This window comes from Coregonus clupeaformis, chromosome 11, assembly GCF_020615455.1.
Source record: "Coregonus clupeaformis isolate EN_2021a chromosome 11, ASM2061545v1, whole genome shotgun sequence".
In the NCBI taxonomy this organism is placed as follows: domain Eukaryota; kingdom Metazoa; phylum Chordata; class Actinopteri; order Salmoniformes; family Salmonidae; genus Coregonus; species Coregonus clupeaformis.
Window position 1 is genome coordinate 36460086 of NC_059202.1, and position 14103 is coordinate 36474188.

General features: G+C 47.0%; 1 protein-coding gene across 1 annotated transcript in view; it reads left to right on the forward strand.

The window, feature by feature from the left end:
• Positions 1 to 13966, forward strand: part of LOC121576491 (glutamate receptor ionotropic, NMDA 3B-like) — a 119432-nt gene extending 105466 nt beyond the window's left edge. Inside the window, exons 6-9 of the mRNA XM_045223591.1 lie at positions 3343 to 3494; positions 9016 to 9180; positions 12115 to 12185; positions 12664 to 13966. Of these exons, the coding sequence (XP_045079526.1) occupies positions 3343 to 3494; positions 9016 to 9180; positions 12115 to 12185; positions 12664 to 13294 (1019 nt within the window). The 3' untranslated portion in view covers positions 13295 to 13966. The remainder of the gene's footprint in view (positions 1 to 3342; positions 3495 to 9015; positions 9181 to 12114; positions 12186 to 12663) is intronic.
• Positions 13967 to 14103: the final 137 nt, after the last annotated feature.

A 14103-nucleotide genomic window follows, 5' to 3' on the forward strand; every position in this document is an offset into this window, starting at 1 on the left:
AAACCAATGCTTTTACGGTTACAGAAGTCAACAAATGATAACGCCTGGGGAGTAGGAGTGATACTGGGGGCTACAGGGCCTGGGTTAACCTCTACATCACCAGAGGAACAGAGGAGGAGTAGAATAAGGATATGGCTAAAGGCTTTAAGTACTGGTCTTCTAGTGCGTTGGGTACAGAGAAAAAAAGGGGCAGGTTTCCGGGCGTTGTAGAATAGATTCAGGGCATTATGTACAGAAAAGGATATGGAAGGATATGAGTACAGTGGAGGTAAACCTAAGCGTTGGGTAACGAAGAAAGAGATAACATCACTGGAGGCACCGATTGAGTCGGTCTCTGCGTGTATGGGGGGTGGGACAAATGAGCTATCTATGGCAGATTGAGCTGGGCTGTGCGATCTACAGTGAAATAGTACAATAAGAAATAACCGAAACAGCAATAAGCAAGGCATATTGACATGGGAGAGAGGCATAAAGCAATCACAGGTGTTATTCGAGAGAGCTAAGACAACAGCTGGTAATGGCGACAAAGTTTGGGCTGAGGCTAAACATAAACAGGATGTGGTACCGTATAAAGGAACAGTCCAGCAGGCATCAGCTGTATAGCTGAGATATCATAAGGTCCGGTGAACAGCAATAGGAGAGTTCGGAGGTAGTTCGGGGGCTGCTATAGCACTGGCGAGCAAGAGGCCACGGCTAGCGTGTGCTAGCGGGCCGGGGCTAGCAGACGGATCTTCGTGGTCGACGTCGTAACGGGAAACCTGTTGTAATCACTTCAGAGGATTTCGTCGGCAGACCAGTCGTATTGGATCGGCGGGGCTCCGTGTCAACACTAGGAGGTCCCGTCCGGTAGACAGAGAGGTAGATAGCCAGGATATGGGCCTGGCTCAAGGCTAGCTCAAGGCTAACTGGTGCTTGCTTCAGGGGCAGTGGTGATTAGCCAAACAGCAACATCCAATTCGGTTGCGGCTAGCTAGATGCGATCCGCTGTTAATGTCCAGTGATTCAGTTATTCCGGCAGAAAATCCGATGTTCTGGGTGAAAACCGCTAACGGTGGCTAATAGCAAGTAGCTAGTTAGCTGGCTAGCTGGTATCAACTGGAGATTCTAGATAAAAGGTAAGTCAATAATAGAATCCGTTCCACATTGAGTGAGGCGGGTTGCAGGAAAGTATATTTTATAGAAGGATGAAAAGTGTGATAGGGAAATATGTACGAAAAATACAAAAAAAATACAAAAAATAGGCTATTTACACAGACACACAACAAAGACCACAACCGCACTGCTACGCCATCTTGGATACAAAGTGTGTGTGTGCTTGACTGTGTGTTTGTGTGTGTGTGTGTGTGTGTGCTTGACTGTTTGTTTGTTTGTGTGTGTGTGTGTGTGTGTGTGCTTGGGCAGTCTCGCTCTGATGAAACGTGTTAATGTCAGAGCTTGTCTGTCATCTGTCATCTTGACTGGCCCATGGGGAGGGAGGGATAGGGGGGGTGGGGTGCAAGAGAGGGTGATGGAGGGGGAGATGACTGACAGACATTAGCCATGAGAAACAGGGGGATAGGTAGAGGTAAAACCCCTTCAGTGATTAAATAACATTTCTGCCAGTCCTATTTTGAGATGGAGGGAGGGGAGGAGGGGAGGGGAGGGGAGGAGGGAGGAGGAAGGAGAGGAGGGAGGAGGGAGGGGGGGGAGAGGGAGGGGAGGAGGGAGGAGGGAGGGAGAGATGGAGGGAAGGGAGGAGAGGAGAGTTGTGTCTCAATGATATAGGCTCTCATCCTCTGTTATCCCCAGCCCACCACTACTCATTATCTGCTGTCAGAGCCCACACACACACATACACACACACACACACACACACACACACACACACACACACACACACACACACACACATACTTACACCACACACACTCCTGGTCATTAGATAATGGATGTGCGGAACGTTCTTCACTTTTTCCTGTTTTTCCGATGTCTTCCTCCATCCATCTTTCCTCGAACTCCTGTTGCCACTGAAGACCACGAGATGGGGATTTTCCCCCTCCATCCTTCCCCACACCCCAGGAATCAGATATCGAAAGTCTAATTTACAAAATGTCATTAAATCTTCAAAGGAGTTTAAAGTACAGGATCAGCAGTACAGGTAGAGGAGGAATTTGTCGAGGCTGAACTCTTTGGTTCATCTATAATAACCATAGCCTCATATTCCCCTTCTGTAAGGGATGAAGGTAAGGTCATCCGATTTGGTTTAGGATTGATCCACTTCATCTCCTTGGGCGGAGAGGATCCAGACACAGTCTGCCAGTTAATTCACTCTGCGTGAAGTTTGGAATGATACGCCTATAGACCCCTGCTCAGTTCTCCGCCAAACAATTTAGGATTATCTTTAAAGCATTTCGGGTGTTTTATGTGGAACGGAGAAAAACATTGATTTAGTAAAAAATGCCTTCTGTTTATTTTGCAGATATACGACGTCTGTGTCACTGTTTGTATTGATGTGGAAAATAATCACTATACTTTATTAAAAATCAAAGTTCTTCCAGAGTTTTTTGTAGACTCAAGATTGACTTTATTACAATTCAACAAAGCCAAGCTGGTCTGCAGAGTAGCCTCTCTTCTCTCTTTCTGCCCCCCATCTATATAGTCCCATTCGCATCCCTTCTAGCTCAAAACCCCTCCCTCTTCAGTTTCCCGCTCTCTATCGCTCCGCCTCTTCCTTCGTCTATGATGGCGGCTAAATTAAACTTTTATTCAGTTCAGAATCAATAGTAATACAATCAATCAATCCCTTATCTTGCAAAAACACTCATGTTTAGTTTAAACTGTTCAACCCCGGCTCCCCCTGGCTTGACCTGAAGATTGATTGTGGGACATGACAGGTCCACACTTAATCTTTTAAACATACCCAAAACCCACACCATCATGCTATAATCAATCAAGAAGATAGCCAAAGAGAGACAACGGTTTAGCCTGAACTCTGTTCAACCCTGGCTCGTTCCAGGGATATGCCTAAGGAGAGCCACAGGGTCATAGTCTGGTTACAGTCACAGATAACATAAGACAACTGTAGAATTTGACCCAATGACAGGGCAGATGCACATTTTACACACACACAAACCTAGTGAGAAGAATTCACTAAGTTCTTGCCTAGCAACAGAGACATCCGTGATTTAACTTTGTTTAGCACATAGTTCACTAAAACATCTCCCTCAGTATCCAGGTTAATGATAGCACAGCCATGTGACTGGTGGTATGGAAGGGGAAGCACCACAATTATTTCCATGAATTTCTATAAACTACTATACCCATTGTACTATGCTGACGGTAATAGTTCCTCTATCCCCCCAGGCTATGGAATAGGCCTACCACAGAACTCCCCTCTAACCAACAACGTGTCAGAGTTCATCAGTCGCTACAAGTCAGACGGCTACATGGACATGCTGCACGACAAGTGGTACAAGGTGGTGCCTTGTGGGAAGAGGGTGTTCGCTGTCACCGAGGTGAGTGTATGTCTGTCCTTCCGTCTGTCTGTGTGTGTGTGTCCCGGTCCCAGATCGGTTTGCACTATGTTGTCAACAACTTCTATGGTCGTTGTTGACCATCGAAGTCAGCCTGGGCCCAGATCTGTTTGTGCAGATAGGGACCAAACTAGTGTGGCTGTGGTGGAGTGGCGTCCCCTGTAGGCACACCACATGGGTTGCAGACAGTTGATGGACATTGGGTTTGGCCATCCTAACACATCTGGACATGTCAAACTGGATGTTTGGCTCCATTCCAATAGCCACACTAGCATACCACTTGAATGAAGCAATGTATTGGGCATGCATTCTAAGAGCTATTTAAGTGTGGGTTGCAGACACTCCTTAGACGGTCTGGAATCCATCAGTGTCAGATGTTTAGGGAAAATTATGTATTCCTAGATTCGACCTCTGTGTGTGTCTGTGATGTCCTCTCAGGATTGTGTGTCATCCTAAGGTTCTCCGCAAAGTTCTCCTTTAACCCCAAGCACCTAGCTGGTCTAACTTCCCTGCCCCAATGGGCTGCTATCATAGACATACAGGGAGTGTACAAAACATTAAGAACACCTTCCTAATATTGAGTTTCACCCCTCCTCTTTTGCCCTTCAAACAGCCTCAATTCGTCAGGGCATGGACTCTACAAGGTGTCAAAAGCGTTCCACAGGGATTCTTGCCCGTGGTGACTCCAATGCTTCGCATAGTTGTGTCAAGTTGGCTGGATGTCCTTTGGGTGGTGGACCATTCATGATACACACAGGAAACTGTTGAGTGAGAAAACCCAGCAGCATTGCAGTTCTTGACACAAACCGGTGCACCTGGCACCTACTACCATACCCCATTCAAAAGGCACTTAAATATTTTGTCTTGCCCATTCACCCTCTGAATGGCACACATACACAATCCATTTCTCAATTGTCTCAAGGCTTAAAAATCATTCTTTAACTTGTCTCCTCCCCTTCATCTACACTGATTGGAGTGGATTTAACAAGTGACATCAATAAGGGATCATAGCTTTCACCTGGATTCACCTGGTTAGTTTATGTCATGGAAAGAGCAGGTGTTCTTAATGTTCTGTATACTCAGTGAATGTGTTGAGATACTTCATTGGCTGTTACTAATTCATTAACTGGTTGTTATAATCGTATTAAGATAGTGTTATTATTGTTGATGCCCTGTTACTGGGGCAATCACCCGGTCCCATCAGCATGACGATGTGAGCTGTTTCCCTATTGGCCCCTGCTCCCCAGACAGACAGACAGACAGATAGACAGGGCCTAGCAGCCAAGGACTCTGGGATTGCTTTTCTAATACCAACACCACATCAGCCTGCGCTGATTTGTGATCTTCACAGACCCAGCGAAGATAGAGTGTGTGGAAAGAACGGCAGTGTGTGTGTGTGTGTGTGTGTGTGTGTGTGTGTGTGTGTGGCTGAGGTTGTGTGTGTGTGTGTGTGTGTGTGTGACTGAGGTTGTGTGTGTGTACGTGTGTGCCTGTGTGCGCGTGCCTGCCGGTATGTGTTGACAGGATGGGGAAAACGATGCTAGAGAGACAAGCAGTGATCCCAGCCATCTGTGCAGAAACATCAAAGTCATTCCCAGTCTTGTCATTACCTTATTATCAAATTATCACCTGATTTACTTTGGGGAGAGACTGGGGGATGGATGGTAGAACACTGATGTTTCCCACATGACAACCTGTCCCGTTCACCTCGACTGAGCCGCACACGACACGACTAACAATAATATGTCTTCTCTTGACACGGCAAGGGAACAATTTTAGTTTTCTTTTCTTATTGATTTACCCCCGGCTGACGCTCCTTTGAACTATGATGTCATACGCTTTGAAGTGTTTTTTTGTCATCGTGTACCTGTCCACGACGGCCCCTCAAAAGATGCTAAAATTAATATTTTGGAATGTAAAAAAATCTTGTTTTTGACAGAATCACATTCCAGCCTGTCGTTCTCAAGCTAGCTTGGATCAATGTTAGAAACTCCAAGGAGAGTGTACATGCAGCGCATCTATCATCTATCAATCAAAAACCACCCCATCCTACAAACCATATGTTTTTCACATTTTAATCTTTCACTGTTTACTCTATATATTTCACAGTTTCACACAATGACAAAAGGCACCCAGATGGCATTTCTATTTTACTCTAATTTGAAGGGGTAGAGAATTACCGTGGCCTGCATTGAACAGATTATTCCACATTTTCATTCCAAATCCTTTTGCTCTCATGGATTCGGAGAGGGAAAGCTGAGGAACAGGGGAAGGGAGGGGAACAGGGGAAGAGACGTGATACCCCTCCCAGAAACAATATGGCGGAGGACGGGTCCACTCTTAAACACAGTCGACAGGCTAACACCATCCTTACTGGGGGCCCGAAGTGCTAATAGGATGAGTTATTCCCCCTGCATACTGAACACTACTGGGTCAGGAAGAGAGAGAGGGAGAGGGAGGGAGAAGGGAGGGGTGAGAGGATGGAGGGAGAATGTAGGACGGAGAGGGTGAGGGAGAGAGAAGGATGGGGGAGAAAGGGGGATGGAGAAGGACAGATGGGGAGGGGGGGGTGAAGTGGGTAAGACGGAGAGGGGGAGAGAGGGAGGGAAGGTGTAGAGGAGAGGAGAAGGGAGAGAGAGAAAAAGAGAGCAGAGTGGCATAGGGAGAGAGAGAGAGAAAGAGGGAGAGAGAGAGAAAGAGAGAGAGAGAGAAAGAGGGAGAGAGAAAGAGGGAGAGAGAGAGAAAGAGGGAGAGAGAGAAAGAGGGAGAGAGAGAGAGAGAGAGGGAGAGAGGGAGAGAAAGAGGGAGGGAGAGAGAGAGAAAGAGAGAGAGAGGGAGAGAAAGAGGGAACAGAGTGGCAGAGAAAGAGAAAAGAAGAGAGCAGAGGCTGGCAGCTCCCTCTCTTGGCTGAGTCCCAGAATGAAATGGGAGGAGGGACTGGGTGTAGGATGGGGGGGGTGGAAGGAGGGAGGGGGAGGGCCTGGACTGCACACCTGGGGTTCACTGTGTCAGCACTTCGGAAACAAGCCCGCCATCCTCCACTCCTCCCTCTCTCAATTGTTCCTTCTCTCCCTCCCTCCCTCTCTCACATCTACGTCCAATCCTCTACAGATAAGATCAGAGAGAGAGAGGCGGCTTTCAGTTTAGGACATTTCCTCTGAAGAGTTTTCTCTCCTTTTCTGAAAAGTGTCAAACAGCTTGGACAATACAGCTGCCTCTACATACAGCACATCTCCAACAACTCATGTTGTTAGGCCTTGACAGGCTAGATTCATATTTTATTGGAGGTGTACTTTACTATACAACTACTGTACTGTATTGCTGGCAGGCAGTCAGACAGGGTGTTCACTGCTCGCACTGTGCCTCTCAAACACACACTGTTGTCCTGACTTAGGTTAAATGCCATCTAAGCACTGCTGGAATTCAAAAGGACATCTGCAGCAGCCCACAGGGTAGACACTAATCTTACCAGTGGAGGCTGCTGAGGGGGGGGACGGCTCATAATAACGGCCGGAATGGAGTAAATGGAATGGTATCAAACACATGTTTTTTATGTATTTGATACCATTCCATTCACTCCATTACACTCCATTCCAGCCATTATTATGAGCCGTCCTCCCCTCAGCAGCCTCCACTGAATCATACAGGCTAGAATAGAGTAGAGTAGAATAGAATAGAAGGGCAGGCTCAAAGGAATAGAATGAGAACTCATATCTCTGGGTAGAATAAACTAGAACCAAAGAGAATACAACGAAACAGAATCAATAAGGCATGGAGATCAGGCATGTGTTGCTTATTAGTCACAATACTCAGGTTTCTAAAGCCCCGTTTATGCCTGGTTCTAACATGTGTCCTTTATCCTGATTTTGTCCACGTTCTGATTGTGCCCACATTTTTAGACAGGTGTAGACGATTAAAAGATGCATGGTGATCTGATTATGATCAGATCTTCCTAACCACCTCCGGAGGTAGTCAGGGATGCATTGTGTCTCTGGATATCTGGGTAAGTGTAAACGGATCTGGACAGTGAAACCAATTAAATCATAATTATCCCGCCCTCTAAAATCATTGTCAGGTGGCACTTTTGACTTATGGCATCAATATATGTCTTAAAATAAATTAATAAATATTATTTCGAAAAAGTTTCTGTCAAATAATTTACATACAGGTAAATCTGGTCACAATGCGGACACAGTGGATGGATAACAGACACTTTTTAATACCCTGTGTAGATGCAATGGGTAATATGTGGGCACAATCAGAATGTGGACAAGATCAGGTCAAAGGACACATGTTAGCACCAGGTATAAACAGGGCTTAATGGGAGCGCAGCAGCATCTATTTCAATAAACCACAATGCTTCTTGAAATAGCTCAGCTCAGCTGGTAGAGCACGGCGCTTGTAACGCCAAGGTAGTGGGTTCGATCCCCGGGACCACCCATACACAAAAATGTATGCACGCATGACTGTAAGTCGCTTTGGATAAAAGCGTCTGCTAAATGGCATATAATTATTATTATTATTTTTACATTCTGAATGGTTATCCTCAGCAGGACCCTTCCAGACCACTCTAGGGGACACACAGATGCCTACTGATGTCAAAACTGTAATGGCCTGATTCAGACTTGGGAAATCTATTTATTGACTCTATACTGTCATTTGCGCATGGCTACATAAACCTATAGCTTGGGTCTCCACATTTCATATCTGCAAGTTATAAGGCCAGCATTTCATAAACTTTACTGTTTAAAAGGTGATATGTTGATATGCTTCAGTTTGCTTTCATGTGACTGGTTTCACATTTGTCTCCAGCGGTCATAAGGTAAAATATATTTACAATTCCCTTATCCAAATGGCTTACTCATTTACCTAGCTCTTATAAATAGCGCTTATCAATTTGTAAATGACAGTGCATGGAGAATGGTGTTATTTCTATCGGAAAAAGGAATGTAGATTTTGTTCCACTTGGAACCGACAGGTTGCTCAACCTTATTCATAATTTCATCACGGGTAAAGGTGGTGGAATTATTATGGAATTAAGTCAAGATCTGTGGACACCTCTGCCACACCTTCATTTCTTTGATCTCCACCCGAAACTAATAGTGGGTGAATAGCATGCTTTACTCATGCTTATGTTCAAGGTCAGAATACACGTAGAGAGAAAGGTGCATAAAAAGGGAATTATGTTCCATTTATACACGCTTAACTCGGGTCGGAATCGGCCCCTAACTGTTAATCTATGGACTATGTCTATGGACAATCTCTGTCTGAATACGAATGAATAGAGACTGCCCCCTAGAGGTGAAAATAGGGAGCGTCAGAAAAGATGAGAGACCTAAAATGATGCTCTGTATCCATTGGATAGAGACCTAATGACAAGGTTCTCAGGGACCAATCACCAACTGACTACATTACTAACCCCTTTGTTACAGGTGTTAACCCTACTCAAGTAACCCAACTGTCCCCTCCCTTTCCCTCGACCTCCCTCCCCCTCCTCATACAGACTCTCCAGATGGGCATCCGTCACTTCTCAGGGCTGTTTGTGCTGCTGTGTGTGGGCGTGGCCACGTCACTGCTCACCCTGGCCGGGGAGCACGCCTTCTACCACATGGTGCTGCCCCGCATCCGACGACGACAGAAGTACAAGTACTGGCTCCACACCAGCCAGGTGAGATGGAGGCGTGAGTGAACCAAAGGAGAGTGTAAGTGTGAGAGTGTGTGTGTGTGTACGTTTGTGTGTGTACATGTGAGTGTGCAAGAGAGAGTAAAAAAAAGAGAGAAAGTGTGAGTGAACCAAGTGAGTGTGGGTCAGAGAGAAAGAGAGAGAGGAGAGTGTGTGTCAGAGAGAGAGAGAGAGAGAGAGAGGAGAGTGTGTGTCAGAGAGAGAGAGAGGAGAGTGTGTGTCAGAGAGAGAGAGAGAGAGGAGAGTGTGTGTCAGAGAGAGAGAGGAGAGTGTGTGTCAGAGAGAGAGAGAGAGGAGAGTGTGTGTCAGAGAGAGAGAGAGAGGAGAGTGTGTGTCAGAGAGAAAGAGAGAGAGGAGAGTGTGTGTCAGAGAGAGAGAGAGAGAGGAGAGTGTGTCAGAGAGAAAGAGAGAGAGGAGAGTGTGTGTCAGAGAGAGAGAGAGAGGAGAGTGTGTGTCAGAGAGAAAGAGAGAGAGGAGAGTGTGTGTCAGAGAGAGAGAGAGAGGAGAGTGTGTCAGAGAGAAAGAGAGAGAGGAGAGTGTGTGTCAGAGAGAGAGAGAGGAGAGTATTTGTCAGAGAGAAAGAGAGAGAGGAGAGTGTGTGACAGAGAGAGAGAGAGAGAGGAGAGTGTGTGTCAGAGAGAAAGAGAGAGAGGAGAGTGTGTGACAGAGAGAAAGAGAGAGAGGAGAGTGTGTGTCAGAGAGAAAGAGAGAGAGGAGAGTGTGTGTCAGAGAGAAAGAGAGAGAGGAGATTGTGTGTCAGGGAGAAAGAGAGAGAGGAGAGTGTGTGTCAGAGAGAAAGAGAGAGAGGAGAGTGTGTGTCAGAGAGAGAGAGAGAGAGGAGAGTGTCAGAGAGAAAGAGAGAGGGGAGTGTGTGTCAGAGAGAAAGAGAGAGAGGAGAGTGTGTGTCAGAGAGAGAGAGAGGAGAGTGTGTGTCAGAGAGAGAGAGAGAGGAGAGTGTGTGTCAGAGAGAGAGAGAGAGGAGAGTGTGTGTCAGAGAGAGAGAGAGGAGAGTGTGTGTCAGAGAGAGAGAGAGAGAGGAGAGTGTGTGTCAGAGAGAGAGAGAGAGAGGAGAGTGTGTCAGAGAGAAAGAGAGAGAGGAGAGTGTGTGTCAGAGAGAAAGAGAGAGAGGAGAGTGTGTGTCAGAGAGAGAGAGAGAGGAGAGTGTGTGTCAGAGAGAGAGAGAGGAGAGTGTTTGTCAGAGAGAGAGAGAGAGAGGAGAGTGTGTGACAGATAGAGAGAGAGAGAGAGAGAGAGAGGAGAGTGTGTGTCAGAGAGAAAGAGAGAGAGGAGAGTGTGTGACAGAGAGAAAGAGAGAGAGGAGAGTGTGTGTCAGAGAGAAAGAGAGAGAGGAGAGTGTGTGTCAGAGAGAGAGAGAGAGAGGAGAGTGTCAGAGAGAAAGAGAGAGAGGAGTGTGTGTCAGAGAGAAAGAGAGAGAGGAGAGTGTGTGTCAGAGAGAGAGAGAGGAGAGTGTGTGTCAGAGAGAGAGAGAGAGGAGAGTGTGTGTCAGAGAGAGAGAGAGAGGAGAGTGTGTGTCAGAGAGAGAGAGAGGAGAGTGTGTGTCAGAGAGAGAGAGAGAGAGGAGAGTGTGTGTCAGAGAGAGAGAGAGGAGAGTGTGTCAGAGAGAAAGAGAGAGAGGAGAGTGTGTGTCAGAGAGAAAGAGAGAGAGGAGAGTGTGTGTCAGAGAGAGAGAGAGAGGAGAGTGTGTGTCAGAGAGAGAGAGAGGAGAGTGTTTGTCAGAGAGAGAGAGGAGAGTGTGTGACAGATAGAGAGAGAGAGAGAGAGAGAGAGGAGAGTGTGTGTCAGAGAGAAAGAGAGAGAGGAGAGTGTGTGACAGAGAGAAAGAGAGAGAGGAGAGTGTGTGTCAGAGAGAAAGAGAGAGAGGAGAGTGTGTGTCAGAGAGAAAGAGAGAGAGGAGATTGTGTGTCAGAGAGAAAGAGAGAGAGGAGAGTGTGTGTCAGAGAGAAAGAGAGAGAGGAGAGTGTGTGTCAGAGAGAGAGAGAGAGGAGAGTGTCAGAGAGAAAGAGAGAGAGGAGAGTGTGTGTCAGAGAGAAAGAGAGAGAGGAGAGTGTGTGTCAGAGAGAAAGAGAGAGGAGAGTGTGTGTCAAAGAGAGAGAGGAGAGTGTGTGTCAGAGAGAAAGATAGAGAGGAGAGTGTGTGTCGGAGAGAGAGAGAGAGAGGAGAGTGTGTGTCAGAGAGAAAGAGAGAGGAGAGTGTGTGTCAGAGAGAAAGAGAGAGAGGAGAGTGTGTGAGAGAGAGAAAGAGAGAGAGGAGAGTGTGTGAGAGAGAGAAAGAGACAGACAGATGCTGTGTGTGTGTGAGCGTTTGTGTGTCAATACAATAACCTTCACAGTGAGCCAGTGCCTCCTCTCTCTACCTCAGGCTTCAGACTTTTTCATAGCTTCTTTCATTGGGCTTTTTAAAGTGCTCTTTTTTACTTGAACACATTTGTGGCTCTCCCTGTCATGTTTTACGAACTCTATATCTAAAAGCACTTACACTTCACAAATCCTCTGGGAATTAAATATTAACAAACATTTATTGCTTGTAAAAGGTTGTTTATGGTGTAGGTTTTTCATGCTCTTGGCTAAAGACAGTCATTGGGACTGTTTATCACCTTGGCTGTCATTTGAAAACATAAAGGCAACATCGCCATCTGCTGTTGACTTACAGAACCACCATTTGGGAACCCCAGTCGAAGTTGAGTATTAAAAGCACTGACAATTCAAATCTGCCTGGTTTAAGTCCCCGGAGGTCCCCTAAGCGTCTTCCCCAGTTGGATTATTAACGAGATGGGGAAAGTAATTACAATTTCTAAGATGGTGTTGATTCTGCCCGTTTTGAATAAATCAGTGTGGAGCTTCCCCCAACCCCCAACCTTTCCCCTGGCTCAGTGTAACTATGGCCCCATTTGTTCTGCAGAAAATCCACCGAGCTCTGAACCAGACCTATGAGGACGTGAAGAAGAAGCAGGGCGCCAACACAGAAAAAAGGTGACAAAATGGCTGCCATTATGGAGACCTGTTTACTGTCCTTGTCCTTTCCTCCGTAATCACTGATCTGACAGGACATGAGTAGAATCTAGAAGAAACAATATATAGTTGAAACCTTTCAAGTCCTTTTAACAGTGGTAATGACTCTGAGGGAAGGAAACAAGGAGGGGAAGCAGTCGTATTACTAAGGGCTGGATTCAATCCGTACCGCGGAAGTATCCCCGTTAAAAGGTAAAGGTCATTTCCGATTGAGCCGACATATGCAGCGTTTACAGTGAATGCAGCGTTTACCCCGTACACGGGAACATTGCCTTTAAATTTCAATCGAGCTTTAACGCGGATCTTCTGCGATACGGATTGAATCCAACCCTAATACTGAGATACAGATTGAAAGCGAGCTAACACACCAGTAGTGGTTGTTTATGCACCTGACCTGTCTTTCTTTCTTTACTGACACAAGCCTTTTATCTCCCTGAAGCTGCAACATTCAGAAGAACCAGCCTCCCCCAGACCCCCCTTCCCCCGGCGCCTCGGCCACGTGGAACAACGAGAGCAGCAGGGACTCTGCCGCTGCAGCTGCTAAGGACAAGCGCGTCCACTTCAACCTGGAGACCCTCAACAGCCGCCGCCTTCTAGCCCGGGCCGTGGCCGAGTCCGAAGGGGGGTCCACTGGAGGGGACACTAACCCTGGGACCAACCCGGCCACACGGGTCTGTGCGAATGGGGGCTTCGGGACTTCCTTTGCAAGCCTGGTGCTCTCCCTCCCCTCCTCCTCTTCTTCATCCATCCCTTCTTCCTCTTCCTCGTCAGGCGTTCTTCTGAGGCCGGGGGAGCTGCAGGAGCTGCAGGAGAGGATTGACCTGATCCGGGATCAGCTGAGGACGGCTCTGGCCAGGAGGGCCGAGCTGCAGACTTCCCTGGCCAAGGAAAAGGCTGCCTGCTCCGCCCCCATAGTGACGGGAATGCCCTCCGTGGTTGTAGCTGCTGCAGCCCTCCCCACCTCCACCCTCCCATCCACCCGCTGTGCCACCACCATGACAGACCCTGTCCTCAAGTCCCTGCCCACAGTCTGCACTGCCCCTGCCAAACACACCAATGAGAAGAGCTGATGCCCCCTGGTGTTTGGACACAACCAATGGTATATTAGGGATATCAGGGGAGGGGTTTATGAAAGCAGCTGGATTACCTTGGATTGGATTTGTCCAATTAATGTGAGCCCAATGCCGTAGCATGGCAGCTCTTTCCCTGGACACCAACCTTTTACTATTGGGTGAGATGGAAGAGCTTCCAGGGCACTGGGAATTCCTTGTGATCTATATGTGCCCAATTGGTCCTCACATGGTTGGTAGAATGTATGTGTTGGTGTTTGGGCTACCTCAGGCCTACTTGGATCTACCATGCCAATGGAGTGGGGCTGGAGGTACCAGCATGCCCCGATGACCGAGCCCCGCTGGCGCTGCACCCATTCTGGGAACTTAACCACTGTCTTTCCAGTGCTCTCTCCTCTCCTCTGCCACAGGACCCAAAATGGCTGCCACCTGCAACCTTCTGTTTCCAGTCTCTGTTGATTTTAGTGGTGGGGTTCACAATGGTGTGGCGGTAACTGAATTTGATCAACAATGCGATGGCAACCTGAAACAATCTGTACTATGTGGAGTTCAGACAGTATTCAAATCAGGAGTGGTGCTTTTATGGTGTTTCTGTTGTTTTTTTCCCTTTGAGATCCGAGTCGATATTGTTCACTGGCCTTGATTAACATGTTTTTCAAGAATAAAGTGTGATGGAAGTGTTGGTTGAAATGTGAATTCTTGTCAAGCGTACTTTGTGTGGTCTGTATTTTTACCTTACAGCTAGGTAAACAGAGGAAAAGTGGGGGTGTTTTCCTTATAGAAATGCTGGACTATTTCAGTGATAGTGT